The sequence below is a fragment of the Lepidochelys kempii genome, chromosome 10 (assembly GCF_965140265.1).
Source record: "Lepidochelys kempii isolate rLepKem1 chromosome 10, rLepKem1.hap2, whole genome shotgun sequence".
In the NCBI taxonomy this organism is placed as follows: domain Eukaryota; kingdom Metazoa; phylum Chordata; order Testudines; family Cheloniidae; genus Lepidochelys; species Lepidochelys kempii.
The window spans coordinates 3,170,399-3,188,172 of record NC_133265.1 but is presented as its reverse complement, the minus strand read 5'-3'; the positions used below and the strand labels follow the sequence as shown (position 1 = coordinate 3,188,172).

The 17,774-nt window shown below is 45.2% G+C and overlaps 2 protein-coding genes across 6 annotated transcripts in view; one reads left to right on the top strand and one right to left on the bottom strand.

The window, feature by feature from the left end:
• Nucleotides 1-2,734: 2,734 nt before the first annotated feature.
• On the top strand, nt 2,735-14,981 carry TEX47 (testis expressed 47). 2 transcript variants are annotated; one of them, XM_073361657.1, is made up of 8 exons: nt 2,735-4,148; nt 4,727-5,925; nt 6,741-7,077; nt 8,038-8,141; nt 11,386-11,450; nt 13,003-13,204; nt 13,734-13,893; nt 14,921-14,981. In XM_073361657.1, exons 3-8 carry the CDS (start codon nt 7,062-7,064, stop codon nt 14,956-14,958), a joined length of 585 nt encoding a protein of 194 aa, XP_073217758.1. In that variant the 5' UTR covers nt 2,735-4,148; nt 4,727-5,925; nt 6,741-7,061; the 3' UTR covers nt 14,959-14,981. The 2 variants fall into 2 exon arrangements, with proteins under 2 accessions (XP_073217758.1, XP_073217759.1); XM_073361658.1 differs by lacking the exon at nt 2,735-4,148 and having other exon boundaries at nt 4,621-5,925.
• The window catches only part of ARHGAP17 (Rho GTPase activating protein 17), a 68,619-nt gene continuing 64,198 nt past the window's right edge, over nt 13,354-17,774 (bottom strand). For 2 of the 4 annotated variants that reach the window (XM_073361653.1, XM_073361656.1), the window contains one exon: nt 13,354-16,594. In XM_073361653.1, coding sequence (XP_073217754.1) covers nt 16,464-16,594 — 131 coding nt within the window. In that variant the 3' untranslated portion in view covers nt 13,354-16,463. The remainder of the gene's footprint in view (nt 16,595-17,774) is intronic. The other 2 variants (XM_073361654.1, XM_073361655.1) reach the window with 2 other exon arrangements.

Here is a 17,774-nt window from a genome sequence, read left to right as displayed (position 1 = left end):
ACGCGCTATCTCAGAGTCAACCCCCACACCCACACATTGCCCGACCCCCCCATTCCTCAATCCCCTCTCGCCCCCTCCCCGCTCCAACCCCCCCACCCCATTCCACGCGCTATCTCAGAGTATCCCCCCTCGCCCCCTCCCAACCCCCACACCCACACATTGCCCGACCCCCCCATTCCTCAATCCCCTCTTGCCCCCTCCCCCGCCTCCAACCCCCCCACCCCATTCCTCAATCCCCCTCGCCCCCTCCCCCCAACCCCCAACACCCACACAATTGCCCGACCCTCCCATTCCTCAATCCCCTCTCGCCCCCTCCCCCGCCTCAACCCCCCCACCCCATTCCTCAATCCCCCTCGCCCCCTCCCCCAACCCCCACACCCACACATTGCCCGACCCCCCCATTCCTCAATCCCCTCTCGCCCCTCCCCCGCCTCCAACCCCCCCACCCCATTCCTCAATCCCCCCTCGCCCCCTCCCCCAACCCCCACCCCACACCCGCCCGACCCCCCCATTCCTCAATCCCTCTCGCCCCCTCCCCGCCTCCAACCCCCCCCACCCCACACATTGCCTGAACCCCCCCACCCATTCCTCAATCCCCTCTTGCCCCCCACACCCACACATTGCCCGACCCTCCCATTCCTCAATCCCCTCTCGCCCCCTCCCCCAGCCTCCGCCCCACCCACGCCCACACAATGCCTGACCCCCCCACCCCATTTCTCAATCCCCTCTCGCCTCCTCCCCCAGCTCCGCCACCCCACACCCACACTTTGCCCGACCCCCCCACCCCATTCCTCAATCCCTCTCGTCCCTTCCCCCAGCCTCCAACCCCCCCACCCCATTCCTCAATCCCCTCTCGTCCCCTCCCCCAGCCTCCAACCGCCCCCACCCCCACACGTTGCCCGCCCCCCCCCATTCCTCATTCCCCTCTCGTCCCCTCTCCAGCCTCCAACCCCCCACCCCCACACGTTGCCCGACCCCCTCACCCCGTTCCTCAATCCCCCCTCGCCCCCTCCCTCAGCCTCCGCCCCCCCACACGTTGCCCGACCCCCCCCCACCCCGTTCCTCAGTCCCCTCTCCCCCAGCCTCCGCCCCCCCCATGCCTGCACCGTTGCCCGACCCCCCCACCCGTTCCTCAGGCCCCTCTTGCCCCCTCCCCAGCCTCCGCCCCCCCACACCTGCACGTTGCCCGACCCCCCACCCCGTTCCTCAGTCCCCTCTCGCCCCCTCCCTTCAGCTCCGCCCCCCCCACGCCCGCACGTTGCCCGACCCCCTCCCACCCCGTTCCTCAGTGTGTGGGCGTAGGGGGGTGCAGGCTGGGGGGGAGGGGGCAAGGGGGGATTGAGGAATGGGGTGGGGTGGTCGGGCATTGTGGGGGGGTGGGGGGGGTGGAGGCTGGGGAGGGGCGAGACGGGATGAGGAGTGGGGTGGGGGGGTCGGGCAATGTGTGGTGTGGGAGGGGTGGAGGCTGGGGGAGGGGGTGAGAGTGGATTGAGGAATGAGGTGGGGGTGGAGACTGGGGGAGGGAGGGGGAGAGAGATGGGGAGTTGGAGGAGGGGAGGGGGTGAGAGTTGGGGGCTGGAGTAGATTGGGGAGTGCGTGGGTGGGTGGGTAGAGGAGGCTGGGGGAGGGGGTAGTTGGAGGAGGGGCGGGTGGTAGTTTGGGCGAGGAGGGGTGAGAGGTGGAGGAGGCTGGGGGAGGGGAAGAAGGGAGGGGTGGGTGGTGGTAGAGGAGACCGGGGGGGCTGTCCTCTAGCTTCTGCTGTTTTTGTCAGAGGAAGCAGGCCAGCTGTCGCCCCCAGAGGCAGTGGCCTGTCCCTGCACCCCCTCCCCACTAGAGAGCCCCATCGCTGCATGGGGCCCATAGACCACCTTACACCCTCAGGCCCACGGTTCTCTCCTCTGTCCCCCCACACCCTCTTCGCTGGAGCCTGTCCGGCTGGCACCATTCCCAGCCAGGCCCTTGACTCGCTGCTGCCTGGTACAGAAACAACGCCCAGCTTATTTCTAACTCACTCCTCCATGGTGCCTGTGAGCCTTAGTAGGGGCTGGAGTCACCCGCTTTGGGTCTCCGAGTGGGGACCAGGATTTTTTGTAGAGAGATGATAGATTGATAAATACATGCACCAGCTATTGGTAGGTCTCTTTCTTTGCAATGCCATTTTGCCTCCCACAGACAGAGCTTTCTGAAACTGAATAATTTAGCCAAATGAGAGAAAGAAAGAGCCTGATTCTCTCCATTTTATGACCTTGTGCAGTACGCGCTATCTCAGAGTCAATGTACAATGCTACCAGGCCAGACTAGCAGTGGATTGCACCCATCTTGCACAGAGATAAATAACAGCATGAGGGCTCCTAGGTAGGATGGTAATACAAATAAGTTGCAAAACAGTGGAGAATCAGCCCCTAAAGAGTCTGGATTCCTTTCTGGTCCCACCTCTTCCCCACCTTTGCAGTGTGACCTTGGACATGTTACTTCTTTCCTTCCTTTCCCTTCTTTACAATGTAGTTGTTAGGTTAACTTCATCAATGCTTAGGAAGTGCTCAAATACTTGAGTAGTACACAGTTAAAAGTGATCAGTGCCTGTGAATAACAGCTTTTAGGTAAATATGTCTGGTTTTCTTTCCTGGCTAGAAGTTCCTGCTGCACAGGTTATTTTTGTTGCCAAGCTATCAGAAAGAGCAGACAGGCAAGAGGTTACAGGTACAATAATATCTTTTCATCAATCTGCCTTTTGACTATTTAACTTGTAAGATACTTGCCCTGGGGATGCAGACTCTGGTAGGTGAGGAGTAGCAGAAATTTCAGGGCTACCCAGCAGAAACAGCTGCTCTCCTGGGTTCTATATAGTTCATTTAAAAAGTGAGGTTTCAGAGTAGCAGCCATGTTTGTCTGTATGCGCAAACCCCCCCTTCCCCCCTCCAAAAAACAGGAGTACTTGTGGCACCTTAGAGACAAACAAATTTATTAGAGCATAAGCTTTCGTGGGCTACAGCCCACTTCATCGGATGCATTGAATGGAACATATAGTAAGAAGATAGATATATACACACACGGAGAAGGTGGAATTTGCCATACAATTTGTAAGAGGCCACATGTTAAGTATCCTCACACCTTCTTGTCAACTGTCTAAATGTGCCATCTTGATTACCACTACAAAAGTTTTTTTTCTCCTGCTGATAATAGCTCATCTTAATTAATTAGCCTCTTAGCCCTGGTCTACACTAGGAGTTGAGGTCGAATTTAGCAGCATTAAATTGATTTAACCCTGCACGCATCCACACGACGAAGTCCTTTTTTTCGACTTAAAGGGCTCTTAAAATCGATTTCCTTACTCCACCCCCGACAAGGGGATTAGCGCTGAAATCGGCCTTGCCGGGTCAAATTTGGGGTACTGTGGATGCAATTAGATGGTATTGGCCTCCGGGAGCTATCCCAGAGTGCTCCGTTGTGACTGCGCTGGACAGCACTCTGAACTCAGATGCACTGGCCAGGTAGACAGGAAAAGGCCCGCGAACTTTTGAATTTCATTTCCTGTTTGGCCAGCGTGGCAAGCTGCAGGTGAGTGCAGAGCTCATCAGCAGAGGTGACCATGCAGAGCTCATCAGCAGAGGTGACCGTGATGGAGTCCCAGAATCGCAAAAGAGCCCCAGCATGGACCAAACGGGAGGTACGGGATCTGATTGCTGTATGGGGAGAGGAATCCGTGCTATCAGAAGTCTGTTCCAGTTTTCGAAATGCCAAAACATTTGTCAAAATCTCCCAGGGCATGAAGGACAGAGGCCATAACAGGGACACGAAGCAGTGCCGCGTGAAACTTAAGGAGCTGAGGCAAGCTTACCAGAAAACCAGAGAGGCAAACGGCCGCTCCGGGTCAGAGCCCCAAACATGCTGCTTCTATGATGAGCTGCATGCAGTTTTAGGGGGTTCAGCCACCACTACCCCAACCGTGTTGTTTGACTCCTTCAGTGGAGATGGAGGCAACACGGAAGCAGGTTTTGGGGACTAGGAAGATAGCTCACAGCAAGCAAGCGGAGAAACCGGTTTTCCCGACAGCCAGGAACTGTTTTTCATCCTGGACCTGGAGCCAGTACCCCCCAAACCCACCCAAGGCTGCCCCCTGGACCCACCAGGCGGAGAAGGGACCTCTGGTGAGTGTACCTTTTTAAATACTATACATGGTTTAAAAGCAAGCGTGTTTAATGATTAATTTGCCCTGGCATTCTCAGCTCTCTTGGATGTACTCCCAATGCCTTTGCAAAAGGTTTCTGGGGAGGGCAGCCTTATTCTGTCCACCATGGTAGGACACTTTACCACTCCAGCCTAGTAGCACGTACTCGGGAATCATTGTAGAACAAAGCATTGCAGTGTGTTTGCTGGCGTTCAAACAACATCCCGTTCTTTATCTCTCTGTGTTATCCTCAGAAGAGTGATATCATTCATGGTCACCTGGTTGACATAGGGTGCTTTTCTTAAGGGGACATTCAGAGGTGCCCTTTCCTGCTGGGCTGTTTGCCTGTGGCTGAACAGAAATGTTCCCCGCTGTTAGCCACAGGGAGGGGGGAGGGGCTAGCCATGTGGTGGGGGTAGGCAAAATGCGACCTTGTAACAAAAGCACATGTGCTATGTATGTAATGTTAACAGCAAGGTTTACCGTGAAAGAGTGTACCCATTGTTCTATAAAATGTGTCTTTTTAAATATCACTGTCCCTTTTTTTTCCTCCACCAGCTGCATGTGTTTCAATGATCACAGAATCTTCTCCTTCCCAGAGGCTAGTGAAGATTAGAAGGCGAAAAAAACACACTTGCGATGAAATGTTCTCTGAGCTCATGCTGTCCTCCCACACTGACACTCCATCTGTCTTTTACATCTTTGGCTAGCAGCAGACGGCGCAGTAGGACTGCTAGCCATCCTCATGTCCTGCCTGCCTGGCAGAAGATGGTGCAATAGGATTACTAGCCATCCTCATCTCCTGCCTGCTCGCCATAAGATGGTACAATAGGACTGCCGGCAGGACTAAAGAGGATGATCTGGTCGAGTCACTCCTAATTTAGTCCCTGCACCCATGTCTGCCCAGGCGCTCCTGACCGACCTTACCAAGGCTGCCAGGAGCACCTCGGACACGATGACAATGGTTATCAGGCCTATTTTTCCGTCTGCTGCCACAAGGCAATGGGTTGCTCTATCAGTACCACATCTGCCAGCACCACATCTGCCAGCACCCAGGAGACGTACGGTGACAGTGAGCTGAGCGGGCTCCATGCTTGCCGTGGTATCTGCACAGGTGACTCAGGAAAAAAGGTGCAAAACGATTGTCTGCCGTTGCTTTCACGGAGGGAGGGCCTGACGACATGTACCCAGAACCACCCGCGACAATGTTTTTTGCCCCATCAGGCATTGGGATCTCAACCCAGAATTCCAATGGGCGGCGAAGACTGCAGAAACTGTGGGATAGCTACCCACAGTGCAACGCTCCAGAAGTCGACGCTTGCCTCGGTACTGTGGAAGCACTCCACCGAGTTAATGCACTTAGAGCATTTTGTGTGGGGACACACACAATCGACTATATAAAAACGATTTCTAAAAAACCAACTTCTATAAATTTGACCTAATTTCGTAGTGTAGACATACCCTTACTGTTTGTATGGCAAATTCCACCTTCTCTGTATGTGTATATATATATATATCTTCTTACTATATGTTCCATTCAATGCATCCAGTGAAGTGGGCTGTAGCCCACGAAAGGTTATGCTCTAATAAATTTGTTAGTCTTTAAGGTGCCACAAGGACTCCTGGTTTTTTTTAAAAGTGAGGATAGAGTTCCCAATACAGCTTTAATGACAACTAAATAACGACCACTTCAGACCTGGCATGGGAGAATACACCAGTCTCTTTGGCTCCTATAATAAAGCTAAACTGCCTTTAAGGTAAGTCCAGATATATTGCTGATCCTGAAAGGAATTAACTTTTATGACCACCAAGACCAGGTTTATTCATTGCTGAAGTAATTAGAGGCTGGTAGAACAAAGCTTGCTGTACAAATACATTTCTCATTTATGCCATTATAAATCATCAATTCGTCTGCATACCTATCCCCTAACACCTAGAGCAAACCTGTGATATCAGGTAAAAGACGCACTTTTAAAGTGCTGCTGCCTGTTTCCCACCCTCCCAGCCCTTTCTTCCTATCATAGAATCATAGAATATCAGGGTTGGAAGGGACCCCAGAAGGTCATCTAGTCCAACCCCCTGCTCAAAGCAGGACCAATTCCCAGTTAAATAAGTCCTAAGTCCACAAAGCTCTCAGGGCCCTGTCTGTTGTTGTCAGCCACACACCAGCGTCATGGCTGAAGAGGACCTGAATCCATTGTTTTCACAGCTTCATCACCAACAAGGAAAAGATGAGCACCGTGACCTCACTTTATTTTGAAGACAGTGGAACTAAGTATTGTGAATTAAGCAGCACCGCTTGGATTTAAATCCAATGCATCATGTATGCAGAGGGGGCAGGGATGGCTGCAGTATATGTTAAAGAAAGATAGCAGCCTTTCAACATACCCTTTTTTTTTTTGGTATGACAAGTGATAAATACAAACAGTTTAAAAAAAAACAAACCCTCAACACACCAATTACTTCATAACCCTAACTGGAGAAGAAGTGTGTGAAAGTAGTTAACATTTCCTTCTGCTATCACACCATGGTAGTGGTTTCGGTGATTCATTAAATCATTTCTTCTCTACAGTAGGTGGTGATTTTTCAGTTACACACCAGAGGGAGCTGGCTTTGTCCTCAAAGAGATCAGACTTGGCATGAACTCCAAATAAAATATGGAAAGTAGCAGTTACTGTGATGCATTCACAGTGGTGTAACAGTTGAAGATTTATGCTGCTATGGTCAGGGACAGCCCCTAGATGTCAGCCTGATCATCCTCTTGAGCAGAAGCTTCTGTGAGTTACAGCTCACTTCTAATTCCATACCTAGCGTTTTATTTTTTCCCCCCTTTCTTTCAGTTTTTTTTGTTAAGCATCCGTCCAAAGCTGTAACCACTACACAGTTATAGCAAATGTTTCATACAAAGGGTAAGTAACCTACAGATAATGGACTGGCAATAAAGCAGTAGTCTATTTACAGGGTGGGAGTACAGATGAACCTACCATTTGGTTAGATACTAATGCAATAAAAAGTTATCACTTGTCAAGAGTCCTTGCTTAGTACTAAATACTGGAGCAAATGAGAGCACAGCTATCAATAAGCAACCCTGAAGGGAACGGGGAGATCTTTATTTTCAGAGCAGGAGATTGATTCTATGACCTACATTCAATTATGTAGGTCATAGAATGGTTTCAACTCTGAAACCATTCAATTATGACTGTTTCTGTTAAACCAAATGATTAGTATATGTATATTGAATACCTTGATGAATGAGGATGCAGTAGTTATTGGTGCCTTTATCAAACAGCTACACATTTAGCTGCAACAGCCAGAGGCAAGGATTCTTATCCATGTGGATTTGTAAAACTCCCACAGAGTTATTTCTAAAGCATTCCCAACCCGTATGGCCTTTGGGTGCTGCACAGTTAAAAAAAACAACCACAACAACAAAGACAGAGCTAAGCATTCAATGCAACAATTGTTAGGGGAAATTCTGGGCACTCTTTGCTACATGCCTCAGCTAATACACCAAGTACAACAGTTTTAGGTGAACCATGTTAAGATTAAGCCTATTGCTGAAATGTTATATTAATTATATTAGCCATTAATCAATCTGATTAGCTGGCCCCAATTTTACTGAATATGATACTTGAGCAAAGCCATTTTCAAAAAACCTAGGGAGTCTTGTGCCTATAGGAAGAGAATAGACTCCCAAGCCAATGACTATTTTTAATGTTTCTTCTTAGATTTAAAGAGTCAGCTCACTCACTGCATTTTTGATGGCCTCTGACATTATGACTATAGCATAGGGTGAGGTGAAATGCTAGTTTTCTGAAGTTGTACACTATATTCCCACATGACAGCCAATCCTGTGTTTTTTAAATAAGGTTACCATGAAAGACTGTTTCAGAACATATTAAAATACCACCTTGGAGAACCAGTCTCAGGTCTACTTCTCCTCTATCCCAGCTCCATTCTTCATATACTAGAGGTAGGTTAAGTAAATCTCCTTGGGTAATACATTCTATAAGCTTGTGGGCCTCCCACAGTGAAAGCTGTATCCTTGATTCTTGTGCAAACACCCTGGGTGCTATCTGTTCAACCATCCCTGTCAACCCTAGCTGATGTAGTGAATGTAGTGCAAGGCAGGCTCTAAGGGTCTAGTTCATTTAAGGCTTTAAAAAAAAGGACTAGAACCTTAAAATTAGGGCGGTCAAGCAATTAAAATAATCGTGATTAACTGCATGATTAAAAAAATTAATTGGATCATACTGTTAAACAATAGAATGCCATTTATTTTATTTATTACAAATATTTGCACTGTAAAAACGATAAAAGAAATCATATTTTCAATTCACCTCATACAAGAACTGTAATGCAATCTCTTTATCGTGAAAGTGCAGCTTACAAATGTAGATTTTTTTTTGTTACAGAACTGCATTCAAAAATAAAACTGTAAAACTTTCAAGCCTTAAATTTTGACTGAACTCCTTGGGGGAGAATAGTATGTCTCCTGCTCTGTTTTACCCGCATTCTGCCATATATTTCATGTTATAGCAGTCTCCGGTGAGGACCCAGCATATACTGTTCATTTTAAGAACACTTTCACTGCAGATTTGACAAAACACAAAGAAGGTACCAATATGAGATTTCTAAAGATAGCTACACCACTCGACTCAAGGTTTAAGAATCTGAAGTGCCTTCCAAAATCTGAGAGAGACGACGTGTGGAAAATGCTTTCAGAAATCTTAAAAGAGCAACACTCTGATGTGGAAATTACAGAACCCGAACCACCAAAAAAAGAAAATCAACCTTCTGCTGGTTTCAGAGTAACAGCCGTGTTAGTCTGTATTCGCAAAAAGAAAAGGAGTACTTGTGGCACCTTAGAGACTAACTGTCACGGTTCCTCCCCCACTCTGAACTCTAGGGTACAGATGTGGGGACCTGCATGAAAACCTCCTAAGCTTATCTTTACCAGCTTAGGTCAAAACTTCCCCAAGGTACAAAATATTACACCCGTTGTCCTTGGACTGGCCGCTACCACCACCAAACTAATACTGGTTACTGGGGAAGAGCTGTTTGGACGCGTCCTCCCCCCCAAAATACTTCCCAAAACCCTGCACCCCACTTCCTGGACAAGGTTTGGTAAAAAGCCTCACCAATTTGCCTAGGTGACTACAGACCCAGACCCTTGGATCTTAAGAACAATGAACAATCCTCCCAACACTTGCACCCCCCCTTTCCTGGGAAATGTTGGATAAAAAGCCTCACCAATTTGCAGAGGTGACCACAGACCCAAATCCTTGGATCTGAGAACAATGAAAAAGCATTCAGTTTTTTACAAGAAGACTTTTAATAAAAAATAGAAGTAAATAGAAATAAAGAAATCCCCCCTGTAAAATCAGGATGGTAGATATCTTACAGGGTAATTAGATTCAAAAACATAGAGAACCCCTCTAGGCAAACCTTAAGTTACAAAAAAGATACACAGACAGAAATAGTTATTCTATTCAGCACAATTCTTTTCTCAGCCATTTAAAGAAATCATAATCTAACACATACCTAGCTAGATTACTTACTAAAAGTTCTAAGACTCCATTCCTGTTCTGTCCCTGGCAAAACCAGCATACAGACAGACCCAGACCCTTTGTTTCTCTCCCTCCTCCCAGCTTTTGAAAGTATCTTGTCTCCTCATTGGTCATTTTGGTCAGGTGCCAGCGAGGTTACCTTTAGCTTCTTAACCCTTTACAGGTGAGAGGAGCTTTCCCCTGGCCAGGAGGGATTTCAAAGGGGTTTACCCTTCCCTTTATATTTATGACACTAACCAATTTATTAGAGCATAAGCTTTCGTGAGCTACAGCTCACTTCATCAGATGCATATCGTGGAAACTGCAGCAGACTTTATATACACACAGAGAATATGAAACAATACCTCCTCCCACCCCACTGTCCTGCTGGTAATAGCTTATCTAAAGAGATCATCAGGTGGGCCATTTCCAGCACAAATCCAGGTTTTCTCACCCTCCACCCCCCCACACAAATTCACTCTCCTGCTGGTGATAGCCCATCCAAAGTGACAACTCTTTACACAATGTGCATGACAATCAAGTTGAGCTATTTCCTGCACAAATCCAGGTTTTCTCACATCCCCCCACCCCCATACACACACAAACTCACTCTCCTGCTGGTAATAGCTCATCCAAACTGACCACTCTTCAAGTTTAAATCCAAGTTAAACCAGAACATCTGGGGGGGTGGGGTAGGAAAAAACAAGAGGAAACAGGCTACCTTGCATAATGACTTAGCCACTTAACCTTCTGCTGGTGGCATCTGCCTCAGATGATGAAAGTGAACATGCATGAGTCTGCACTGCTTTGGATCGTTATTGAGCAGAACCCATCATCAGCATGATCGCATATCCTCTGGCATGGTGGTTGAAGATGTTGGGACATATGAATCTTGAGCGCGTCTGGCATGTAAATATCTTGTGACGCCGGCTACAACCATGCCATGCAAATGTCTGTTCTCACTGTCAGGTGACATTGTTGGCTGAGTGACTGCCTGAACAAGAAGTAGGACTGAAAGGATTTGTAGGTTCTAAAGTTTTACATTTTTATTTTTAATGCAGTTTTTTGGTACATAATTCTACATTTGTAAGTTCAACTTTCATGAGCGATATTGCATTAACAGTTCTTATATATGGTGAACTTAAAAATATTTTTACAGTGCAAATATTTGTAAAAAAAATAAAGTGAGCACTGTACACTTGGTGTTCTGTGTTGTAACTGAAATCAATATATTTGAAAATGTAGAAAACATCCAAAAATATGTAATAAATTTCAGTTGGTATTCTATTGTTTAACAGTGCGATTAAAACTTCAATTAATCGTGTGAGTTAACTGTGATGAATCTACAGCCCTACTGGTGGGGTTAGTGACTGAGAATCAGTTGTCTCTAGGACTGTCCATGTTGTTCCAATCTATTCAAGTAATGCCCCCAATTTGCAATTCTGAGTGAAGAAGACGGGACAACATTCTCTGTAGAGTCCATCAGTACCAGAGGGAATAGTGCCCCCCAGCTCTGGCTGAGCACTTGAACTTTGCAGTGTTTCCACCTCAGCATCTATGATCCAGCTTGGAAGCTCATCATACACCAATACCATCTGATCAGTTATTTTTATATTCAGTTGTTTTTTACACTGAACCTTTGTAACAACCCCACTTTTTCCTTTGCAGTCCTCCAGCGGCACATTATATCATATCCTCCAAGCTCTAGCTTCTCTCCAGAAGCAAGGCTCCTGGTAAGTGTTTCAGAAGAGCTCAAAGAAACCAGCTCATGTGGAAGTAACTTTTAATGCAGGAATGACAATGAATTTGTTAGGGTTAAAATGAGCATTCAGTATAATTATTAGAGAGAAATAGCTTAGTATTTCCCCCTGCTGAACACTGAGAGACCATGGAGTGGGTTACGTTTTAATTTTAGTGTGAAAAATATTTTCCTCATTTAGATTTATCTGTATTTATCCTTCCTTGTTCTTCAGGTGCCATGTGCCTCTTTCTTTTGAAAGGAGGAATGGCTCTTTTCCTCCTCTTCAGTATCCCATACAAAACTGGATAGGTGGGAATGAGTACTAAGAAAGTTGGCAAACTCCTCCATTGAAATTTCTCTGTTTTCCTTGGTCTTCAGTTGTTTGCAGTTCTCCTGCCCTCTGAGATCCAATGCCTAGCATTTAATTTGGCTGTACAGTTTCCAAATTGTGCTTTGAACAAGAACAGGTATGACATTGTGTGCTCCACTAGCCACTGGGTGGCACCTTCTTCTGGCAATTAGCTCTGCCTAGTTCAGCACCCCCTTCTCTTCCCTTGTTGCAGCTCTCCTCCCACTCAGAATTGCAGCATGCTGCTTCGTGACTCAGCCCTCTGCCCAGCTCACTGTTTTTCCCTCTTCAGGGGGGTCTTTCAAAGCCTTTTGCCACCAACAGTGTCATGCAATCCTCACACCCACTGCTTTAACTGGGTCACTCCTGCATTGACTCAGGCAGCCTTCCAATTCACTGCCTCAGGCTGTGCCACTCTGCAGCAGGTGGCAGAGGGACCCAGGCCTGCCCTCTGCCCTGGGTTCGAGTCTAGGACTCTCAACAAGCAATCAAGGTGTGTGTCTATATCAACTTTACTGCTCTCACCCACCATGCATCTTCTCCCCCTTCCTTCTCCCTTCCTGCAGGCTTCCTCGCTGCTGCTCCCCACACTGTTGCTGCCTTCCTGGCTTTATGAAAGCCCTGCATGTTCCCTCAATCTTGAGCCTTCTTCTAATTAGCTCCCTCCACACAGCCTAAATATCCCCAATTCACAGCTTAATTGGGTGATTGAGCCCACCTGGCCTAATTCAGCTCTTGCAGTGGCAGCTTGGAGAGTACACCCCAGCACAAGATGCAGTAAAGGAGACACTATTAACATGCTGAAAATATCTCAGGCATTTGCTTTCATTTTGTAATTGACTGCTGTCCTAGTCAAACTCATCAGATGTATAAACTTTTACCAGTCAAAACCACACATCTATAATATATAAATATAAAACCACACCCCACAGTATATAATTACTCTTCAAGATAAGAGCCTTAAGATGTGGTAAGATAAGGAGACCATATCAACAGTTAGATCCAAAATAGAACTAGGTGATCACTAATATAGGCAGGAAGTTTAAAAAAAAATGATGTTAAAAATAGCGATGGTCTATATGATGCAAGTAATCAAACATTGCCAGTTTATGAAATACACCATGTCTGGTCAGAAACCTTTTATGTGTACAGAAGAATGATGGAATTCAGACTACAGCTAACTTTCTTCACTTAGTGCTTTGTTACAGGAAATTAAGATTTTAGTGGTGTCACATAACATCCCAACCAGGCTCTTCCTGCAGTGGTATGTCACAATGGTGATACTGCCTGTGACATACCTGGAAGATGTGACACAATCAGAGTCTACAGAAGAGGTGGTCACTGAATGTCTTACACTCCTCCTCAAACTGGGAACATACCTTTCAAAGACTTTTAAGGTGAAACTTACATTAAAATAGAATGTTCAAGTTACTATTCTAAATTAACTTTTTTTCAAAACTATATGAGTTTACTAATGCAAATAAGTCCTGGTTTAGTCTCATCTTGCTGTGCATCGACCTGCCTTTCTCCTTGGACTCTAGAATGGTGTAGTGAGAGGAATGAAGAAAACACTGGGCTTTTATTTCAAACCTCGGTCTTCCGAACTACACCGGCTTGTTTGGTGCAGCCACTGGTGACACCTTTTCAGTCCATCACTGACTGCATTAACAAGCTGAAAACCATACAAATTTCATTCTTGAACCTCATGGGCTAAGCTACCCTCTAAATTCTGGTTACCCAGCTCAGCCTGATCCATTGTTCTGAGCAGAGCAAGAACACCACTTGTAAATAGGGAAGATAAATCAGATATGCTTCCTTTAGCACATTCCCTTCGTTGGGGGATAGGAATGCCCTGGGTGTATTTAATGAATTTGTAACATAAAAGTCTAACTGCGCTGAAGTACTATAATTTTATTTCACACACAGGTGAGCAGTAAGGGACTCGGTGACAATCTACACACCCTTGTTCCAGAACTTCTAATCCCAGCAGAAACAATTAACTACTTGTGCAAGGCAAAAGAATTTATGAGTCCAGAAGCATTTCTGAAAATGTATAACAATCCTTTACAGCCTGCCATGGCTTCAGGTACTTCTGCAGTTTTACAAGGCAATTAGTTGGGATGAATTGTTTAGAGGGCAGATAGTACAAAACACGAACCCTATGGAACCAAACTTCTAGCTCACATAATGGTGAATTTATGGGAAAGTATAGGGATGCTAACAGGTAGTGGAACCTGGAGAATTACTGTAATTGAGTGTACCTATTAACAAGAGATTCCTTCCCTGTTAAGAACTCTTCTAAACAAATGTTGCCTTTTAAAGTTATTCCATGAAGTCACCACCTCCTCTGAAAATATTTAATATTGTCCTTTCACAAGTACAGTAATGAGCTTTTCATTCCAGCTGCAGCATGTGATTGTGTGCCTGAGGGGCACAAGATTAGAATCTTGACCTGATGCTTAGTCTTAGTGGTAACACCATCTCCTCCCCTTTTAGGGGCTCAATAGGAGTGGACATTTAATGCTTCTGATTAGACCCTCCAACTGTGCATATTGAAGGGGGGGGGAGAGAGAAGAGCGCAAAACTCAGTCTTGGAGGAAAAATCAGAAGTAAAGGTGGTTTCACAAGAACTGTTGCCCATTTTGTTCATCACAGTGACACGGGTCCCTGCAATTGTCACCATGTTGCTTATAGCTCTGCCCCTCCCAATCCAGCCAGGAAAGGTGGCTAGGAATGCAAGCTGCTTTCCTGAAAGGATGCTCAAGACCTTTTCTGCTCTGTGAGGGGAGCAGTGAGGCTAAGTAGATGGGGGAAGCCTTGCTCCAGAACCTACATTAGAATAAGCTTGTTTTCAATGTGGGAGACAAAGCCATTCTGAAATACACCACTCCTATCCCCCTACAGTACTAGAGGGCTGCAGGACTGAAGTGTAATCCACAAGGCCTATAAGAGGTAGCATGCTCCCCCAATTAACCCAAAGGGCTAGTCTGATATTTTGACTAACAGGGGCTAGTTTGAGTTGCAGGGTTAAAGAAATCACTTTCAGCTGCTTGTATGAATATTGGCTCAATTCCATTTCAATGATTAAGGCTTTCATCTTTTCTTCCTCACAGAAACTGTGTGGCCTACCCCTTGTCACTTGTATCCATGATACACTAAAGTACTTCCTCCTTAGCATTATGTCATGTTTTCATTATTTACAAAACACGCTTCAAGGCCCCCTTGAATTCTACAAGTAACAACGTGAACAAGCTACCATGAATGCTGGATCCACTTATCTTTTAGAGACCATGCACTTTTAACCTGACATTCTTTCTGGAGACCAGTGGAAGTATGAAGGAGGAGCTTCTATGCAGTAGGAGAGGGTCAGGAAAAGGGCTTCAATGTAAGTCATGTGTTATCTGCCATATGAAATGTGAATAGACAGTTTTTCAAGGACAGGGTGAAACTATGGAATGTGACAATCACTGTGCATGAGTTATACCAAAAAATTCAGAGGCAGGGTCAAATAGACATGGGTAGTGCATGAGCTTGTATACAAAAGAATACAAATTAATCATACTTGTATGATAGTCCTAAAGGTCTAGAAAACAACCTAGATAATACTTTGCCCTGCCTATGAGTGCAGGAGACTGGACTAGATGGTCCCTCTTGGAGGTCCCTTCCAGTCCTAGGATTCTCTCTCTCTTCCATAGTCTATGAAAGATAGATCAGTTGAGCACTCAGCCATACTTTCTGTGGTTGAATAATTAACAGGCACCAGGTCTCAGATGTAGCCACTTTAAAGAGTAGCAGTTAAAGCTCAGCACTGAAGTCCTATTGTGTTTTCAGTGGATCACAAAAATGCATGGAGAAGTTATATTTGGATACTAGAATAAATAGGCCTTCAAACGACAAAAGACAGAATCCTTTAATTTTATAAATGCTCACTCAACTGATGAATCCAAACAGATGTTCAAAATTCAGCCAATTTAAATGAAAGCATGAACATTTCCACAGTTTCACATAAAAAGCAGGTATGGTTAATACAAATAACTATGACATACAGATAATGGTCAGTACTTAAAGTAGCAATAAAATGGTTAAAGATACAGTAAGTTTCTTTCTATGATATGACAGTCCTTCAAGGCACTGGAATACATCCACAGTTTTGACAGGTGACTGATAACCAGCAGTCACCACCAGCATTCTGGCATTTTTTGGTTCATACTTTAACAAAAACAAAAGTCTGCAGCAAGTCAGTGAGGGAAAGTCTCTTGCAAGGCATCTCCTTTTTAATATAATGTCTAAGAACTAGGAACAAAAGTAACAGTGACATTAAGTAGGTTATTTCCATACATGCACTTTAAATAGTAACTGATGCACTGCTTTTTATTCTTTTGGGATTTCTGCTAATGCCATCTGTATTAGCAGCAATTAAGTGTCCTATGTAAATTTCCACAGTAATCAACTCTTCCCATCTAGGATTTTTGAAACCACTGTCAAGACACAGATCATTAAACTTCTTCTGTATGGTTAGATTGCCTTACATGTAAGTAGAGCCTTCACACAGTTCCACCATATCTTCAAAAAAAGCTTTTCACTGTTCGGTCTTGATTTGCAACTTTTCCATGAGGACAGAAAGGTTTTTTAAAAAGTTTTGGAGCACGTTTTCTTTTACAGAGCAGTGCTTTCTGTATCATTGTCAACATTAAGCATGAGATGGTTGTGCAATTCCTTGCTTGCTGACTCTGTAGGAAGCTCTGAAGAGAGGCTACTAAGTGGTTCTTGAACATTGGAATTGGAGTCTACAAAAAAAGCAGGAAAACATAAAATGTATAGTGTCTGGACAGTCATTAGATCTCAGGTATATTTCCTTATAAACAAAGGGAAAGGAACAGATCCAGGTAGGACAACAGCTTAACAGAGGTTTTGCAAGTTCAGGGCCTGCATATGCACACAAGCCACTTCAGAAAAACTGAATGAAGTTTGGGTAGCTCCTCCCAGCCACCCCCATCGTCACCTGCCTGACAGAAAGAAGCTAAAAAAGAACTGAACATTTCAATGTCAAATTACACTGCCTTGTAATATTCCCAGCTTCTGCTGTAGACACCCACTCTGGAGGAAACAAGAATGAATTTTGCATTCTATAAAGAGTATTATAGAAATACCTCCCCATTACTTAAGTAACGAACATGTATGATATCCAGGGAAGGTGTCTATTACAGGCAGAAGAAGAAACTATTTAAAATCAACACTAATGGTCCCAAGAAAGGGTTGGGTTCAGCTTCTTTCCCCTTGCTGGTAGGGAACATCTTGTAGTTTGTCTTTGATCAATGACAGGGGAGAGTTGTGTTCTGGCCCTTTCTGGTAGAGGTATCCAGAAAGTGACAGAGGGGATCTCAATCTTGCAGTTCTGGTGGCTGTTAGGAACAGGACAGAAAGCCAGAAAGAACAGCTAACCGTTTAAATGAAAGCATTCACCTCAGTGTTTCGGGAAGTAGCCAAGTGTTCATAATATGCCACATACTGATCTATGTCTTGAGAAACTGAAGTGTAATTTATTCCTCTGGCTCATGGAGAGGCAATTTAAACCCCCCTGAAGAGCTCAAAGATATCAAACACTAAGCCTCAAACAGAAACAATGGGTAAGTATTATTTGTTTTACAAATGCATAAATGGAAGATCTGGGCCCAGGGATTGTCAGTGGCAAAGGTAGAATTAGAATTTAGGAGCATAACTCCTGCTACTTCCCCACTTTAGCAACAAATTAAATTTATGTAAATCTTTGCTCAAGGGTGTCAAAAAAACGGCCTAGAAAATCCAGGTTACTGCAGTTCAGTGATACTGCTGTCTTTATAGGTGGCACTGGAGTCCCGAAGGTCCTATGCTGATAGCTCTTTGCAGAACGCTTAACCAGGTCCTTACCACATGAAGTCATAAGATCCCATGGCCCTTTTTGTAATATGATTCCAGTTTACATAACTT

What these genes read in the sequence shown, in the direction of transcription:
- TEX47 (XM_073361657.1), top strand. An exon ending in CCATTCTTCATATACTAGAG is followed by an intron (nt 8,142 to 11,385) that starts GTAGGTTAAGTA and finishes TTTCCTTTGCAG; the next exon opens with TCCTCCAGCGGCACATTATA. An exon ending in CTCCAGAAGCAAGGCTCCTG is followed by an intron (nt 11,451 to 13,002) that starts GTAAGTGTTTCA and finishes TTCTTCACTTAG; the next exon opens with TGCTTTGTTACAGGAAATTA.